The sequence below is a fragment of the Puma concolor genome, chromosome C2 (genome assembly GCF_028749965.1).
Source record: "Puma concolor isolate L17-30 chromosome C2, mPumCon1.1.hap2, whole genome shotgun sequence".
Lineage (NCBI taxonomy): Eukaryota > Metazoa > Chordata > Mammalia > Carnivora > Felidae > Puma > Puma concolor.
In genome coordinates this window covers 15,893,299-15,912,822 of record NC_141675.1, presented here as the reverse complement: position 1 = coordinate 15,912,822, position 19,524 = coordinate 15,893,299, and the positions used below count along the sequence as shown (strand labels likewise).

At 42.4% G+C, this 19,524-nt stretch overlaps 1 protein-coding gene across 5 annotated transcripts in view; it reads left to right on the top strand.

The window, feature by feature from the left end:
• Positions 1–4,356, top strand: part of LRRC3B (leucine rich repeat containing 3B) — a 92,733-nt gene extending 88,377 nt beyond the window's left edge. For all 5 annotated transcript variants that reach the window (XM_086674181.1, XM_086674178.1, XM_086674179.1 and 2 more), the window contains one exon: positions 3,101–4,356. In XM_086674181.1, coding sequence (XP_086530307.1) covers positions 3,265–4,044 — 780 coding nt within the window. In that variant the 5' untranslated portion in view covers positions 3,101–3,264 and the 3' untranslated portion in view covers positions 4,045–4,356. The remainder of the gene's footprint in view (positions 1–3,100) is intronic.
• The last annotated feature ends 15,168 nt before the right edge of the window (positions 4,357–19,524 follow it).

The following is a 19,524-nucleotide window of genomic DNA, read 5'->3' as shown; positions in this document are numbered from 1 at the left end:
TTTCCCTTTCCTCCAACATGACAGGAAGAAAATGAAATAGTTTGAGCCCAGCATCTCTGAATGCAAGAGATACTCTGTATTTGTATTCCTAATAGGCATTCTATTCAGTGTATAGGTGGACCATTTCAAGGTTTCAAGGTGAAACCATTTCATTGGATTCCATCTCAAGAGGTATTTCATTCTGTTGTTGAAAACTCAAGATGTGTTCTCATCATTTCTTGTCTGTTACCATGACCATTGGGCCGATCATCCTGGAGAAACCAAGATTAAGTCTCAAGAAGCCTACCGGAAAAGCTCCATTCTTCCTTTCATCAGCTAGGAGCCTGCGCTCATGATTTTTCCAAAGACCACCATGTTGACATGTAAAACCAATAGACATTGGAAGAGCCAATATTTATATTAAAATAAAAATAATTATCTTAGGGAAGAAAAAGTAAAGCTATATGCTTCAATATGTTATTCGATCATTCATACAATAGATGTTTGTATAGCCCTTACTACATGTCAAGCACTATGCTAGCATTTGGGAACGTATCTGGGATAATAGCAGTAACCGTAGCTAACAAGTATGGAGCTCTTACTACCTATTAGACATTGGGCTAAATGCTTTATGTGGATTATCCCATATAATTCTCAAATCAACTTTGTAACTGTGTTCTTTTATCATTTCTATTCAAAGATAAGGAAAATAAGGCTTAGAGAGGTTAAATAACTTGCCCAGGAACACATTGCTAATAAGGATTAAAGCTGGGATACACGCCAGTGTACTTTTTAATTGCACTTTGCACTTTTTAATTGTTTGCTGTTGTTTCCGCATGAGGCGGAAACAAGCCCCTGCCCTCATGGAACTTACGGTCTAACTTGGTGAACACTTTTCTTCAGGTAGACTCTTAATCAGTCTCTGGAGAGATGTGGAGGGTCTGCCAGAGAAGCCTTCCCGCCTTTCAGCAGGATTTAGGCTGGTTGCACAGCCTCAGTTGATGGGAGTTGGTTGATCGCATAGACTTTTTTCATGTTCTCTAATCACGTTCATGTCCCCCATCTCCTGTGTCCTTCTCATGCCTTCCTCCTAACATCCTTTATCTTATCCTTCTGCCACCCTCCTTTCTCTCTGAATGCCCTCCCCTCCACACCTGCTTATTTTTTCCTCTCTCCCATCTAGACAATCACTAGAGTCCCAAATGTCGTGCAATGCAGTTTTCAAGGAAAACATGGAAGGGAGGGAAACTCACTGCAAATGAAATGAGCTATTGATGGATGCCCCAGTAAGCCTAGAGGGCCTTCTTTAGCATTCTCTGGCATTTAAGGGACTCAGGATTCCAAAAGCACATCCACTCCATTCTGCTAGTGCTAATCTCATTTTTTCCATGATTAACAACCCCATTCATTATGTTTTCAGCTCACATTAATCTTCTCTTCTGTGAGTTTGGTAACATTTGGAGTCATTTCCCCCTGTATTTATCCATCTGGGATCTTTAGAAAAGATAAGTTTGCAGAGACTCATTTGTTGCTCATGCAGAAAGTCATTTATTACTCACTGTGGTAAGAGGAAGGAATATTCCCCTTGTTTCTCACATCCTGAGAGAGGACACTCTGAAATCAGACATCGAGCTCCATGGGGTACTGAATTTGGGGTTGAGCTTCGACATAACAGCATCAGAAGTCACAACAAGCAATGCTTCCTTGATCCCAACTGTCTTTATAGAGCAGATAATGTTGGGAGAGCATTGTAGGGGTAGTAGAGAGTGTTAGGAGATTAATAAGTCAGAATAAAGCCTTTGGCATGAGTCCTGTCTCTGCCACCTATGAGCTATAACCTTGGGCGAATCACATAATCTCTCCAAAATCCACTTGCTTCCTCTGTGAACTGGTCCCAAAGATGCCTGTCCTCTCTATATGAGAAAAGAGTTTGGAGGGTTCACTTAATATTCTCATTTCTGTTCCTGAGTAAGCTTGTATCCTTACTTATATTACTTAATATTAAAATATTAATTACATTTCAGAAGCCCCTTCCAACAATATTATATATATACAGTAAAACCTTGGTTTTCAAGCATAATTCATTCTGGAAACATACATGTAATCCAAAGCACTGTATATCAAAGTGAATTTCAAGAACCGTTGCCTCCGTTGTGATCATGTGACATTCGGTGTCATTTACCACTGGTATTGCAAGACATCACTCGTTTATCAAGTTAAAATTTATTAGAGATGTTTGTTCATCTTGCAGAACACTCGGAGAGCAAGTCACTTGCAATCCAAGGTTTTACAATGTATTTATTATATATGTAATTTATTATATATATATAATTTATCATGTATATGTATATATATACATTTCAGCAATAATATATACATATAATGATTGGAAAGAAAAAAGTAAGCTATTGGGAAAGTCTTAGAGGCTAATATTTTTTAGTCCTTATCTTATATTTTAAAAAGTCTTGGAGGTGTGTGTCATATTTGAAGACCTATTGGGGACGGGATAGGTTGTTTAGAAAACAGAGAGAATCAGGGAGACAACCCTTTTGGGGATTCTGTTCTATCAGTCCCTAGCAACATTTTGTTGTAAAGGTTGGAATGCATTTATTCATTTCTTAATTCAAGCAAGATGTTTCTTTAGAGAAAATATTCCAATTGAGCATCCATTCAGGAGCCATGACAATTATTGCTATCTATGGTCATTAACCATGAAATATCAGTGTTATTTCTCATTGCTGCTCAAGAGGAGGTCTAAACTGCATTCATGCATCTGCAACTGTAGAAAGGAGGAAAGGCATAATTAAATTTTATTGCTATATAATTTAGAAGGGGTTTAGGATGTTGAGAGGACTAGTAGAGATGACAGAATTCTAGGCTGTTTGCTGTAATTCTGCACAACTAAAAACAAGGCAGCATGATTCGGAAATGTCATTTATTGACAGACCTTTCCCCAAGCACCTGGGATTTGAGCAGGAGACTCCCATTATGTAGACATCTCCCAGTGGTATCAATGGAAATTACCTCTCCTGCCCACATAGAATGCCAGACGCCTGAGAGCACTTTTAATTGCTCTCTCTGCAAAAAAAAAGCTAATTGTCTCTGCTTCCCTTTCCTTTAGGTACCCAAGCAAGGACAGGAATAATGAAGAGACACATGTGTTAGCTGCAACCTTTTGAAATAAGCAAGAAGGAAATCAGCAGTGTGGACAAGGCTGGAACCGTTGCCACGCTTGCTTGTCGGAGTGAATGAGGAATGGGCTTGTGATTATGCTGACATTCCAGCATGAATCTGGTAGACCTGTGGTTAACCCGTTCCCTCTCCATGTGTCTCCTCCTACAAAGTTTTGTTCTTATGATACTGTGCTTTCATTCAGCCAGTATGTGTCCCAAGGGCTGTCTCTGTTCTTCCTCTGGGGGTTTAAATGTCACCTGTAGCAATGCAAATCTCAAGGAAATACCTAGAGATCTTCCTCCTGAAACAGTCTTATTGTATCTGGACTCCAATCAGATCACATCTATCCCCAATGAGATTTTTAAGGACCTCCATCAACTAAGAGTTCTCAACTTGTCCAAAAACGGCATTGAGTTTATCGATGAGCATGCTTTCAAAGGAGTAGCGGAAACTTTGCAGACTCTGGACTTGTCTGACAACCGGATTCAAAGCGTGCACAAAAATGCCTTCAATAACCTGAAGGCCAGGGCCAGAATCGCCAACAACCCCTGGCACTGCGACTGTACTCTCCAGCAAGTTCTGAGGAGCATGGCATCCAACCACGAGACAGCCCACAATGTGATCTGTAAGACTTCTGTGTTGGATGAGCACGCCGGGAGACCATTCCTCAATGCTGCCAATGATGCTGACCTTTGTAACCTCCCCAAAAAGACTACCGATTATGCCATGCTGGTCACCATGTTTGGCTGGTTCACCATGGTGATCTCATATGTGGTGTATTACGTGAGGCAAAATCAGGAGGATGCCCGGAGACACCTTGAATACTTGAAATCCCTGCCCAGCAGGCAGAAGAAAGCAGATGAGCCCGATGACATTAGCACTGTGGTATAGTGTCCGAACAGACTGGCACCAAGAAAGAAATTCGTTTGCAGTTGCAATAGAATAAGTGGTTTACTTTTCCCATCCGTTGTAAACATCTAAAACTTTGTATCTCCCTTTCTTTTGAATTATGCCACTGTCGAGCTTTTAACAAACATGACAACATAACAGATAATTTTAGTTTAGGTGTCCCACCCCTTAATTGTACCCCCAGTGGTATATTCCTGAGTAAGCTACTATCTGGACATAAGTTAGATCCATCTCACTATTTAATAATGAAATTTATTTTTTTAATTTAAAACCAAATAAAAGCTTAACTTTGAACCATGGAAAACAGAGTGACTTATTGGTCCAGAAAACAGTACAGTCATTCCGTTGCTTTCAAGAGAAATCGACAACCCTTACGAGCCTAAAGAATTATCATAATGAAAGATGTGTTATTAAGTCCTACTGGACATGGGGAAGCCATAGCTGAATGATCGAGCAAGGAAAGTGTCTGTCAGACTTTAAAATACTGAGCCTTAGCAAACCTGAGTGATAATACACAGTCCGGCATCCTGCAGAGGCTTCCGCTGGGATGCCGCTAGATGTTCGCTATCTAAAAGTTGGTGTGTTTAGCTGTTATATTAATTATATTATATATTATATTATATTATATTATATCTAGCTAAACACACTGCTTTTACTCTATGCCAGATACATGGACAAGAAAAGGACAGCACATATTCTGTCCTGAAGATCACCTTTTGGTGGGCAGGTGTATGTGACAAACATAGAAATAGCTATGCTGAAAAGGAAAGTCCTAACTGTAATATAGCATCAACAGTGTGCGAGGCATTTTTATACTATCATTAAGTCTCTAAACCTTCACTGCAAAAGGAGAACGTAACAACTGCCCCATTTACATAAGAGGAAACGGAGGTGAAAGAAGGCCAACGAAGTGCCAGGTAGAAAGTATTAGAACTTGACTTTGAACCAAGTGTTCCTCTTTCCAAAGGCTGAGACATTCTCATTATGTTCCTACTGGGTTGGTTTGGAGAGGTATGATTTACATGCCAGAAAATTGGCCATGTTAAGGGTACAGTTCCATAAGTTTTGACAAATGTATGTACCAGTATATCAAGATATTGTGTCCCTGAAACTGTTCTGAGATAGGAGAAAGCTAATTCAGTTCTTGGAGCAGGGAATTGTGGGTTTGGTTTTTGGTTTTCGTTTTGGTTTTAAGGTGCCATTACAGATAACCCTTGGAACTTGGGTGGGATCTCATCAGATGGTGATACAGGCAAGGAAGGTCGATGAAGCAGGGGGAGAAAAGCGGTAAAAATGCAGGGTGGTATTTGGGATGAAGGAATCTGTGTCGGGGAGAAGTGCAAGACAAAGCTGGAGCCCTATCATGGATCTCAATTCTGGGCTCCGGAGTAAGAATGACTAATAGAATTTATGGAGCACTTACAACGCACCAAGTACTTTCTTTGGGTTGTATTAATTAGTCCTTGTAATTACCCTATGAGATAGTCTTTTGTGAATGAGGTATCACAGACACAAGAGTGTAAGTAATTAATTCAGAAAACTAGGCCTTATAAGAAGTACAGCAGATTCTGAAATCCAGTCAATTTTAGAACCCACGGGCCTCTTAACCAATGTACTGCATTGCTTAACGTTCACTTTACTGTTGAAGTTGCTGGTTCCCCAGACCAAGAGGCTTGCAGATTCCCAAGTGATGCTCTCATTAACACAGTAATGAGCAACAATGGCTTTTTGTGGGGCTTAAGTAGGAAGGTTGGATCCTTTGCAATTTTGACCCACAGAGCCTTCTCCAACCCACATTAGGTTAACTTTGGGCCTCCAGGAATCACATTTCTGCCCTTGGAAAGCACCACAGTTCCTGTCCATATCAGTAGTCTCTTAAGAGGTTCCTGACATGGGTCATGAGGGTCAGCCGCTCTGATACCTGTAGTAGAGCATTCAGAACAATGTGGCAAGGCCATACTGGCACATACCCCGGGGCAATGGGATTGTCACACCCGTCCTAGCCTTACTAAAAAAAAAAAAAAAAATGCAAGACCTAGTCCACAAGTCTGAGATGTGAAATTCAGAATATGGGCCCCAGTACTTCTGCATCCCAGTGAGAAAGAAGCCAGACTGTCTGCTTTTGCTAACTGGGTTTGAACGCCTTCCAGAGGAACTGGAGCTTTGCTGAAGATTTAACGCCCCCTGGAGGACAACATGATAATATATCTCTGTAAGTACTACCACAGAGAGATGCCTAACTGAATGCACCTTCCCCCCACCCCACGCCAACTAAAGAATAGGAAAGTCCAGCCATTGCAAAGGATAAGCCTTAAAACATTAATTGCGTTTATTCAAGTGGGTGAGTCACATTCATTTTAGAAAAGCTTTCACAAATCACAGAATCCACTTCAGGTTGCCTCTTCCAAAATAGCCTTTTCATATTTCTTGCTAATAAGAGTTTATTTTCCTAATGGCCAATTGCATTGGTCAAGTGTGAGTACATATAAAAAAAAAAAATCTCTGAAGAGTGTTGCAGCACAGTGACAGGCTGGTTCAGATGTGGCAACACTGAATTCCCACATGTGGGTTTGTAGTTCTCTGTGTATACAGAGTTAAGAGGTGCACCCTAGGTTAATAATCATTCCCCTGCCTAGATTCTGTGTATAGATTTTCAGCTAACAGGCTATAAGTGTGAGTGCTTTAAAACAACAACTTTAAGTTAGGTTTCTGTGATTGGAGTAGTTAAGCCACTGGAGGAGAAAATTAATTCTTTAAAAAACAAAAACAGGGGAGCCTGGGTGGCTCAGTCGGTTAAGCGTCTGACTTCGGCTAGGTCATGATCTCGCAGTTCGTGAGTTCAAGCCCTGCGTCGGGCTCTGTGCTGACAGCTCAGAGCCTGGAGCCCGTTTCAGATTCTGTGTCTCCCTCTCTCTCTCTGACCCTCCCCCGTTCATGCTCTGTCTCTCTCTGTCTCAAAAATAAATAAAAGTTAAAAAAAATTTTTTTTTAAATAAAAACAAAAACAAAAACAACACCAGGTACCAGGCTATCAGGCCCCTTCGTGACCGGAACTGGAAGGAAACACACTTCCCATCAGCTTGTAGGGATGTTACACCCCACTGGGCCAACAGTGAAGGAGGCCAGTGAGTGGCTTCTTGAGGCCCGTGGCTGGCTGTACAGGAAAAGCCCTGAAATGCATGCGTCAGTTTCAATCCCAGCATGCTAAAGTTTCTGGACTCTCATAAATGTATATACACAAGGAGAGCTACCTCTTTTAGAACTGTAGGGTTTTTGAAATGCACTATCATCTTATCATCTGAGGCACATACACACCATCTTGCTTTTTAAATATTTTAATTGACAGCTTCTGTGCTCAACCCTCTCCTTTGCTATCACTCACCCGACCTCAACCTTTGCAGTTCAAAAGTACCTGGGAAGTTGTGTCTAATCATTGACAATGTGCTTATCTCTGAAGCAAGGCAAATCATAAAACGTGCCAGCCCAACTGGAACATTTTTAAGGAAAGTGATAAAAAAGTTATGTAACGGAAGATTTAACTTTCAAGAACACTTTGGCAAATTGTAATGCACTGGTATACAAATTCTGCCAGGTACGCGTTGTTCTTTTTTACGTCCTTCGATGATTACCCACAATAATTCATGTTCTGACATCAACAAGCATAAGGCAGTCTGAGATGTGGGTAGGTTTTCCTTACTGGCTCGAGACTTTCAATTCATTCAGTAAGTTTTCTCATCTATCTGGCACAGCTAGAGAATGGAAAATTCTGCCTAATGAAATGTTCAAGTTACTAGAAATAGGCAAACTCCTAGAATTTCAGGGCTGGGAGAGTTCTGGAGATGATCTCACCCACTGATTTGACAGGTGCTGAAATGGAAACCCTTCAGACATGGACATTAGCATGCATGTGTCCATACTCTTCACCCAGTGTCCTTCACAGGGCACCAAGTGCCTCTCCTGATGAACCATCCCCCAGTCTTCAAAGAAACAAAACAATGTAACAATATACACCACGAAGATGCCCCAGCAATCAGTAGCAGTTTCTCTGAGGAGTCAGAAGGCAGTCACGGCTCCTACATTGTCACAGAGTTGTAATGAAGAGTATCTGTGATTCTAAAAAGCTTCTTGTTCCCCCAAGATAGACGGAGGTCATCAATTTTCCTTTCACAAACAACCCCCAGATAACATGCTCAACACTATGCATGATCTGGCTTCCCAGGGGAGAGATGGAGAAAATGATCTTGATGCAGCTTCCTGGGGAGGGAGGGTTGATGAGCATTTGTTTCCTTGAGTTGCTGCCTAAACCCTGTGTGGTCAAATACAGCCTTGCTGGCAGAGGTGGGGGGGAGTGGGGAGTCACCGCCTTTAACCCTATGGTCTCCAATTCCAGAGCTCTTGTCAGTCTGGCTTCCAATGTGATGTCACTGATTCATCAAGTTGGCTGGTCTGACCCCGATAGAGCAAACCAAAGGCAAAATCTTTAACCACACATGTGTAAATGCCCTCCCCAACCCTTTTCCAAATCCAAATCTAAATAGAAACTTAGGGAAAAGAAAGACCTGGATTCCTCATCCCACATTTGCCCATAGATGGATGGTCCCAAATGCCCCAAGTGAATAAGCAGGGGACACCCCTTAAGGTCTAAGACTCTAATGCCAACTCAGGGAAATTATGATCTTGCGACTATAAGACGTATAGATATACAGTCCCATAGTATCATGGGTGGGAGACAGTAAAAGAAAACCCACCTCTGTTTATGGCTCTAACTTATTTAACATAGAACCAGAAGCTAGTGTGAATTAAGAAGTGTGTGTGTGTGTGTGTGTGTGTGTGTGTGTGTGTGTGTGTGTGTGTGTTGTGCACATTGTGGTAATACAGTGGGGAATTGGCCCCTAAAAACACCAGGAAAAGAGATAGTGAGATCACCGAAAACAAAATATTTCGGTTATCTGGTCTAGGGATGGCCTAAATTTGGGATTTCCAGCGAAATTATTAGATGTATTTTCAAGGCTATCCCCAAGTTCAGAGAAAACATTTATGCTTGTCACTAATGGCAACTGAGTTAATCAGGTTGGGGAGCTGTGTGCTTTCTTTGGCTGACAAATGTTTTGCATTTTGCTCACTATTTTCAAAAACAAATCAATGCATTTACTTTCTTTGCCTGTAGACATACGAGCATCCGACTGACAAAAGTTTGCCGAATCTGACCTTAAAAACCAGGCCTGAAATGAATACATTGTAGGTCTCCCTGGGGTTGGGACTGAAATTCTATTTTTTTTTTTCCTTTTATATTTCATGTACTTTTTTCTTCAGAGAAGGGTTTGCAAAATGGAAGGCAATTTAAAATCTGGCTGTTGGTCTGAAGATTAACAAGCCATCTGTTGAGCTAATGGCATTGATTGTTGAATAGATTTTAAAATAAAATGGCCCACAGGGAGTGGGATGGGGCTAATTTACACAGATCCAGCTTCCTTGGGCTTGTCCACATTCCTTCTGGAAGGAAGATATATGAAAGACGCTCTCAAAGTTTTTCATCCTCACAGACTGTCTTGCCAGTTCCCTGACTCTCTGTGGAGCAAGCTGCACTGACAAGAGAAGAATGTAAAATGAAGAACGAAGGAGAAAAACCAGGGAGAGCGCTACCTGGAGGAAGGCTCTGGGGGAACAAACACGACTGACCTAAACTGACATTGTCCGCACGTTACCACGGACAAGACCTTCTATCTTCCCATTGAAACATGAACTGAGGAATCCCTGTGTATAAGTCACAGATGAAGAACCTTTTATCCTACAAAAGAACCTTTTGTTCAATAGTTCTCCCTTCCTTAACAGCACTTATCATTTACTTGGCAGAGTACGAGGCTCTGTTTCTACCTTCCCTGGTTCTTACAACATCCCTGCCCAGTAGATATTATCATTGTTCCCATTTTACAGATGAGGAAACTAGGGCTCGGAATGTATTCTGCCCAAGTTCCCACAGCGAGCGTGCCAGAGTGGAGCCAGGTGTAGCTCTCCTCCACGTCCTTTGCTCTACCTAAGCTGCACTGCCTAGTTATGCTTCACCCTGTAGTTACATGAAGTCTTGTCTTAAGTCCCGTGGTAATAAATGAAGAGAGGGCAAGTCAATTTTCTTAATTTGCACAGGAGAGAAATGAGGTTAGCTGACGCAGCCAGTGGGCCGGGCCTGGTGTTCGGGGACTGCAGTGGTCCATTCCCATTTTACACCCATCCCTCTGTGCCCGGCTCTGAGGCCCCACGTATACATAAAGTAAACCATGCTGTTGCACAGGGAAGATGCGAATATAGCTCTGGGTCGTGGGGTTGATGAATGACCCTTGGTCACTTGTTCCCAGGAGGGTCGTGAGGGTTAGGGACACCAGGGAATTGCCATCTGCTGGGAGCAGCCCTCAACCCACGACCGCCAGGCACTTCGTGTATAAACACCCAGCTCCTTCACTCTCAGAAGCATGTGTCCTACTCTGTGTTACTGTTACCCCAGCAGGACGAAGCTGTGCTAGACCACTGGGCTAATGGTCTTGGTGAGGCGCTACTTTCGCTGCCTTTCCTCCGTTGTCTCGTTTCTCCACTACCCTATCTGTGCTTCCTTCACCTCCCGCATAAACACTTTGCATTCAAATCCTTGTCTCACTGACTGCTTGTCGGAAAAACCTAAACTAAGATCCCTGAATACCCCCCATCAATGCTTTGCAAACCTGACTAATGATCAAACAGATTGGCCCAGCCTTTGCACAATGTAAATACTTACGCACTCAGACCAGCTGAACTGGAAACCTTGAGGGTTGGGCTCTGGCCTCTGAATGTTTTGATGGTTCCTCTCTTCCTGAGAGATCTAGGGTGGCCAGTCAGGGTAGTAACTCTGACCTAGAGGACATTCTGCACTAGAAATTTCTTCTCAGACATTGTGCTTTGCTGCCATAAAAAAGTGAACAGCTATCCCCTCATGGAGAATGAATGTCATGTGAATCCTTCATAAAATTTCCCTTGTTTGCCTCCCGTGCCAGACAATTAAGAGGGAAAAAAAGTCTACACTTCTAATTTAGTAACCATATCTGATCTCATAGTCCATCTAGCTACAGTTTAGTTTTCTCTACTTTGGGCCTGGGTCACATGTAAGTAATTAGCTATTCTGATTGTTTTAAATGTATCATATGCATGTTTCTATTTTACTATAAGTATTCTTTTTTTTTTAATTTTTTTAATGTTTATTTATTTTCAGAGAGAGAGAGAGAGAGAGAGAGACAGAGTGTGAGTAGGGGAGGGGCAGAGAGAGAGGGAGACACAGAAGCCGAAGAGCCTCCAGGCTCTGAGCTGTCAGCACAGATCCTGATGTGCGGCTCGAACCCAGGAGCTGTGAGATCATGACCTGAGTCAGACGCTCAACCGACTGAGCCACCCAGGCGCCCCTATAAGTATTCTTTAAGACCCCTCAAACCCTTCATGTAATGAAACAGGGAACACATTTATGTTTATTTTCTGCCTTTTACATTCCCCTCAAATTTATAGATTGTTTCTGACTCATTTCCTATTCAGTACTGCTTAATTTCTGATTTTTTTTATCATGTGTTTCCCTTCGCTTTTATGTGCCCAAAATATTTGATATCCAGTCATCCTTTGCTATGAACCTATGCCTAATCAACAAGATTCAGGATCTAACACAAGTTCAAGGCCCAGAATCTCACAACCCCTCAATGGCCTCTGGCTCATGTGATCCCCTCAACCACCATGGAAAGAGGGAGGTAGAGTATATAATAGCATCATTTTCCAAATGTGGGAATTGAGACCCAGAAATGCTAAATGACTGCCCAAGAAGGTAATAAGTGAAAGAGTTCAGACTTACAAGAAGTTCTCTTGACACTAAAGTTCGTGCTCTATCCATTTCTCACTTTGGAGGCATGAACAGTTTTGGGGAGGCCTCAGGTAATTATAAGGAGAAGGGTAATTATCTGGTGCCACAGGACACTTGTTTTTTGGGATAAAAAAAATCTCATATTCATCTCTATTCAAAGTTGGCAGATGATATTGTCATTGTTGCTGATGTTATAAAACCACCAGCAATATTTTAGTCCTTCATTGGGTTTCTTTCTCCATTTATTCTTTTCAATGGACGCCACATGCTATCGCATGAATTGTGCCCCCTCAGACGTTGTATGTTGAAGTCCTAATCTCAATATCTCAGAATGTGACTGTACTTGGACATGGGGATTTTAGAGAAATGATTAAGTTAAAATGAGGTCTTGAGGATGGGCCCTCATCCAACCTGACTGGTGTCCTTATAAGGAGACAAGAATAGGACACATAGAGACACATCAGAGATGCATGTGCCCACAGGAAAGGCCATGTGAGGACACGGCAAGAAGGTGGCCCTCTGCAGGCCACGGAGAGAGGCCTCAGAAGAAACCAAACCTGCTGGCACCTTGATCTTAGACTTCCAGAACTGAGAGAAAATAAATATACATTGTTTAAGGTACCCAGTCTGTGGTATTTTGTTATAGCAGCCCTAGTAGACTAATACGTTTTATTAACCCTTGATTTCTAGGGAGTATTTTGGAAGGTTTTCTTAGGAGGCAATGTAAGAAAATTTTAGAAAATGCAACTAATTAATCAATGCCATCCCGTATCCAGATCTTTCTGTGTTGCCCTTAGTTTTCAGAGACAATTTTGCTTTTGAAAGGGATCTGCCTCTTTGCTCTGGAAATGCTCCGTACTGAAGAGTAAGCATAATAACTCTGAGAAATGAGGACTTTCATGCAGATATATGAGAACAAAAGAGACAAAATGAATAAATGATCAGATAGTGCTTCATTTCCAGATAACGAAGACTATTTTAAAGGGGAAAATGGTCATAGGTAATAAACCATCTTAACTGGAAGAATGATATAATTATCTGTGAGCCCTATATTTAATTACAGCCAAATCCCTACTCCACCCCCTGCCCCAGCTTCATTAGGAAATTTTTTTTCAGAGCAAAAAAATCTCAACTATTCCTTTACGATAGTTGTCCGTAAGAGCAGGGGCTGAAAAATGGGAGGCTTTATCCATTCCTTGCCAGCAATTTCTCAGTAGAGGAGATCAGTTTACAATCCAACGATCACTTCTCTGGTTAGGGGCTCTGAAAACTTTGACCAACGTGGCAGACGAGGACCTTTGCCTCTCGCCTTTCAAAGAGCAATAAAAACATTGTAATTGGCATTGGCTTGTCATTTAGCAGCTGCTGCACACAGCTGGCTCCCCTCAGCTAGCAGAGACCATGGTTCAGCTAGTAAGAGACTCAAAAGACTTCTGTAGGCAAGAAACTTAGAAGCCAACGACGGTGGGAAGCCTATTAGAACACAGTTCCTCACACCACAGATTCAGCTACTGTGAGAGCCTACAGCGCAGAGGGGCCCGATTAACCCAGTGTTTTAATTGGCCTTGTAGTGTGGTTAGAAAAAAAAAAAAAGGACTCGTTTTACTTTGTTTGCACGATGAAAATAACCATAATGTTTAAAAACCTGAGAATACAGAATCATGTAGAAAATGAGAGTAATTTAAAGAACACAAAGAAATGTATAAACCACTCCAAATCTCAGCACTCAGAAGTAACGGCTCTTCACATTTTGAACTTTCTTCTGGACATCTCTCTCTGTACATACACATACAAAATTTTATATAAAAGGGACATCCAATGCACATTCTTCAGACACCATGGCTCATGGTTTTCCCCTACAGTAATGCCCAGGCCAAGCCCCTTAATGCTAACATAGCCCTTCTTGACCAATCTTGTCCAGTTTTCCAGCATGATCTCTTGCCTCCACCCCTCGAATCTGTTACGTTCCTGCCTCTCCCATCATGAATTCCTGGAAACTGCCTCTGCCTCTCATGCGACTCCTTGAAGAGTTCACAGCTGCTACGAGAGCGCGATCAGCCTTCCATTTCTGGAAGCTAAGTAGCAGATGTGGTCAGCAGGAATTGCCTGGAACCACAGGATGATCAGAGATGAGAAACCCAGGTATTTGTGGCACTAAATTCAGATTTAAAACAAAAGCTATTCTCCTGGGCAGGAATTGTGGCAGTGGAGACAGAAAGCAGATGGATCCAAGGACACGTTTGGGAGAGGCATTCGGGTATGAGGTAAATGCTGCCATCCTCTTCCTCTTCTTCCACCTCCTCCTCCTCCTCTTTCCCTCCTCCTCCTCATCCTCCTCATCCTCACCACCACCAGGGTAGTTGCTATTGCTATATTTGGGCTCCATCCCTAGTGTTTAATGATTACACCAGACAATAACGGGATCAAGGAAAGTACATGGAATCACTGAAGCTTCAAAAAACCAGCCTAATTGTTGTAGCCAGGAGACATGGTTTCACTGTTGAGCTCAACCTCATGTAGCCCAAAATAGGTCAGATTTCAGCTGCATCACAGATTAAATGATCATCCATCTTTTCCTCTGGTTGTCAGAAAAGGATAAAGTTCATTTTATTTGAAGACCTCTTTTAATAAAGGCTTTAAATCAAACACTGCGAATGCTTACCACCTTGCAGGGAAATGACTCAGCTCATGTTAATGCAGTTTATTAAATTTCTGGTCTAATCCTTGACCTGAGAATCATAATCACCTGGAATCTCTGCCTTCTAGCTCCTGCCACATCTCCACGGAACTGTCCTTTGGGAGGCCTGGGAAGTCTCTGCGCTTTTATTCAGGAGATTAGGGTGTGAGATGTTTGTACCTTGAGCTCATAAAAGGAGATGTTCTCAAAGAGTGGATGGAAACAACTGGAATATATGCTTTCCCCTTGCCACTCAAAGGTCACATCATGGAGTTCAAAAGGCCAATCAAAAATGTTACATTATAAAGGATCAATGTCTAGTTGTCAAAACTAAGAGGAAGTATACTGTGTTTAAAAACTCAGTATGATAAAATACTCTCTGGGATCCTTTTGTGTTGCAGAAATTTAACACATAATGCCACAAAATAATGAAAACAACCATTTCAGCTGATAACATGTATTAAGCAAGCATTGTGTGCCAGGTGTCACGCTTAGCACTTTTCATGACTTTCTCGCTCGGTTACTCTTCAGAGCAACCTTCTAAAGAAGATACTGTTACGCTTCACATTGTACAGATGAGTAAACTGGACGATGAATTCACATGAGCTCATGCCTTCAGGAAGGTCAGGTCCTCATACAACAGGAAGGTCAGTGCCCCCAATCCCACACCAGAGAACACACAGCTAAGCGGTAGCCTCCCCATGTTGCTCTATACCAGGAGGACACGGTCCACAGTTTCATCATCATGATAGTTAACTCTTGGGTTAATTCACTTAAGCCCAAGAACATTATGGATCATTATTATCCTCATGCTATAAGAATGTACACCGAAAAGAACCTTCAGTGACTGATCAGGGTCCCCGAGTTAGTAAGGGAGAACAGGGACCATGAACTCAGTTTTCCGACACACAGAGGACTGCTGCAGTGAACCTCCTGGCGGTCAGCATCCCCTATCCTATTCCAAGTCTTCAGTGCTGTCACGCCTGGTTGTTAGCTACCAAATAACATGGGGAGGTGAAGCTAGCCATCTTTCAAAATAAGGGACGCTGGATTTCATCAAAGTTAATCATTTGTATGTCTTAGCCAAGCTGACTTTCTTTAATCACTCTTAGTCATCATATGTAATAGACTATACAATTTAATACCTACATGAATGTCTGTTTTTCACCCATCTTACGGTATACTGCCAGTGCTGAGAAGCTACCAACCGTGTTAAGAGTTAACAGCCACAGTCAAGGTAAAGGGTCTTAGCTAAGACAATAAATTGTAATGTATTCCATTATGGGTAGATGCTGAGTCTAATTCATGAATGTTCCAATTTTGTTCTTCTCTATGACAGGTTGGGTGCTTTAACCATAACATACACTCTTCTCTTTGGGAAAGTATGCAGTAAATTATTCTTAAGCATGACTTTTTTTTTCCCCCTAAACATGATAGATGTCTCCAAAACACAATTTTGTGATTCATCTGAAAAAAATCAGAAGTAAGAAAAATAGGAGCTTTGGGGATGAAGTAATCTTACGTGATTTTAGTCCTTTTTTTTTTTTTTTCCTCCGAGGGTTTTAGCCCTGCCTCAATTAAATGACATTTCTTTATTTATTGATTTATTTTGAGAGAGAGAATGGAGGAGAGAATGAGCAGGGGAGGGACAGAGAGACAGGGAGACAGGGGTTCCAAAGTGGGCTCTGTGCTGACAGCAGAGAGCCCAATGAGGGGCTCAAGCTCACCAACTGCGAGATCATGACCTGAGCTAAAGTCAGACGCTTAACCGACTGCACCACCCAAGTACCCCTAAATGACATTTTGAAGTGCCTTTGTATAAATTATATGAATTAGAAGGTGCAATTTCAAAAGCCAGTAGGAGGAAAACAAGTACTCCCGTAATAGATTGGGCCATGCCCCCATCACATCTTATCTAGTCCCAAGTGACTTGCAGGACCTCTTTCTGGGCAGAAGTAGCAGTGCGCCGATTCAGAGCCTATGCCTCAAAGAGGCATCGAATGCTTCCGCTCATCTTCTTACGCCTCTGCTACTCGCCATGACAAAAGCATATCTCAGCCATTGGGCTAAGGCGCATGATAGGCCCATGAAACAAGCTCCCTGAACTTCCCAAAATAGATCATCTGGTTGGTTGAAGCAGGGTCACCCCTGCTGACTTCCAGAACCTTGAGCAAGAAAAATAAAAATGTTTCCTCTTTGTCTCAGTCCGTGTGGGCTGCTATAACAAAAAGACCACAGACTGGTTGGCTTAAACAACAAACATTTATTTCTTGTAGCTCTGGAGTCTGGGAAGTCTAAGATCGAGGTGCCAACAGATGGGGTGTCTGGTAAGAGCCCACTTCCTGGTTCATAGATGGCCATCTTCTGGTTGTGCATAGCAGAGAGCAGAAAGAAGCACATTCTCTCAGGATTCGTATAAAAGTACCAACCCTGTCCACGAGGACTTTCCATCATGATCTCATCCAATCTTAATTAGCTCCCCAAAGCCCTATCTCCCACTACCATCACACTGGGGGGTAGACCTTCCAACATATGGATTTTAAGGGGACACAATTCATTCCATAACACTCCTTTGATTCATTAAGATGTTTAGTTTCTTTGGTATACAGTATGATGCAGCCATAGCTGACCACTACAATCCATAGGAAATACCCTTAAAGTACACCTAAAGGTAAAGGGATGAGCAAAAAGTGCCCTCAAGGATTCTGCCTACTGCTGTAAGTGAATGGCCCCCAACATCAATGGGGAGAAATAGATCAGTGTTACTGCATTTTAAGCCTGGAAGGCATGCTTTATTTTAAGAGGAAATGCACTCTATGTGTGACGTGCATAGAAACAAATCCACATCCTTCCTTTGCAAAATTTCTCTGGGCAAATCCTTCATCAATACCAAAATCCCACCTTCATGTGTCCATCTGATTCTCACACAAAAGCCAATGACGGTAGGCATGACTATCAGGAAACGTTTTGCTTATTTCCCGAAAACATAGTATGTAAGATTGATTAGAACCGCGGCAAATCAGGCATCTACGTTTTATTCTAAACTGTCTCCTTGAGATGGGCCTGAACAAGTCATAAAACTCAAAGGACATGTAACCCATGGGGAATGGATTGTGTTGAGGTTTTGCAAGATAATTAGCACTTCGCTTGAGGACCAAGGTGCTCACTGTCCCCAAGGGCTTCCCATCAGCGGAGCTGCAGCTCATTGAGAAGAGAAGTATGTGACAGGAGAATCAAGAATTTCCACCTCACTTTCCTATTCACATCCTGGTGTCAAAATTCATTGTTAATTGGAAGTATGGCCTCTTAGGATTTGCAAAGTGTCCCTCGGAAGCTGAGTCACTGTCACTGCGTATGTCACAGCTGTAGAGTGAGCTAGAACCAGCTTCGAATCCTGAATTTTCCATTTCCTGGGAGTCACCCCCGGTGACTTAAATAGTAAGAACTTCAGGTTCTTGGACTATAAAGTGAGAAATCATAATAACTATCTACTGGGCTTATTAGAAGGGTGAAATGAGATCTATTGTGTCAAGATATCTAGACATAAGACCTAAGATTAAGGCTCAATATTGCTTGCTGCTTTGACATCTGGTGAAACGGGGAGGGACATGAATGGCCCAAGTGCCAGCTCTTCTTTCCACCACTCCACTCGCATGGGCAAGATCACCTAGCCAAATAACACTTCTTATCACAGGGACAGGACACAGTTCTTGCTTACCCTAAACAGTGAGCTACAGTTTCCTGCCAGCCCACAGAATTATTCAAGCAACCCATCACTTCCTCCCATGGGAATCAGGGGCACCTCACTTGCTTGATATTTAAAACCTGCCTCTGACGATCCCTTGTTTTTCACTCTGTCCCTAAGCACAACATTGTGTAACCTTGCATGGCATGCAGTGTTCTCCTCCCCTGGGTGTGAGGATATGTGATTAATAAGCAGCTGTCAACTTTGTCTGTTCAGTGTTGACTGTTTTGTGTTTGGCCATCCCTATAGCACAGGAATCTCTCTCTTAACAATGTAGTGAAGAGACCATCAAAACAAATACCTAACACACTGCAAATAACAAATGGTAGATGATGTAGTTAATTTTCAAGAAAAATAAACCTTAACGTTGCTCTCCAGCCTTTTAGGAACCTTTTTAAAGTAGTTTTTCCTCGAAGGAGAGCGGTGGCCATCCTCTGTCTTTTGTTACCCAGAGCTGACGTTTGGATACGGAAACCAAGGGAGAGGAGTGAGGATCAGGGCTGGGAAGAAACCAAGGGGTCTTTGGCCTATATGATTCCTGCTCCATGTGGCCCATATAAGAAAGCAAAAGGAATGAAAAGTTAGGCTTCATAGTCACTATGATCCTCTCAACATGTCTAAGGGGTCTGGCCCCATGGTGAACTCAGGGGATGATCCACAGACATGTCAGAGTCGTTGGCTGTGTCTCAGCCTCCTGGGAGATGACTGTCACTGCTTCCTAAGAGTTCAACCATTATACTAGAGAAGATGTAGTGATATTCCCTGCTGCCTTCATAGCCCTTGGTGTGAGGCTTCACATTTATTTTTTTTTAGTTTATTTACTTATTTTTGAGAGAGACAGAGAGAGCCAGTGGGGGAGGGGCAGAGAGAGGGAGACAGAATCCCAAGTAGGCTCTGCACTTTCGGCACAGAGCCCCATAGGGGGCTCAATCCGTGAGATCATGACCCAAGCGGAAACCAAGAGTCAGATGCTTAACTGCCTGAGTCACCCAGGCGCCCCGCTGTGATGACTCACATTTAAAGGGCTTGCAACAAACATGCGTTGAATGAATTATTGATTCAATGAATGCTAAAGTCAGATGAATTCACTGTGCACCGAGCACATAGTAAGAGTGTAAGGATTATAAAATATGGTCCCTAGGCTTACAGAGACTGCAGTATATTTGAGGAGAC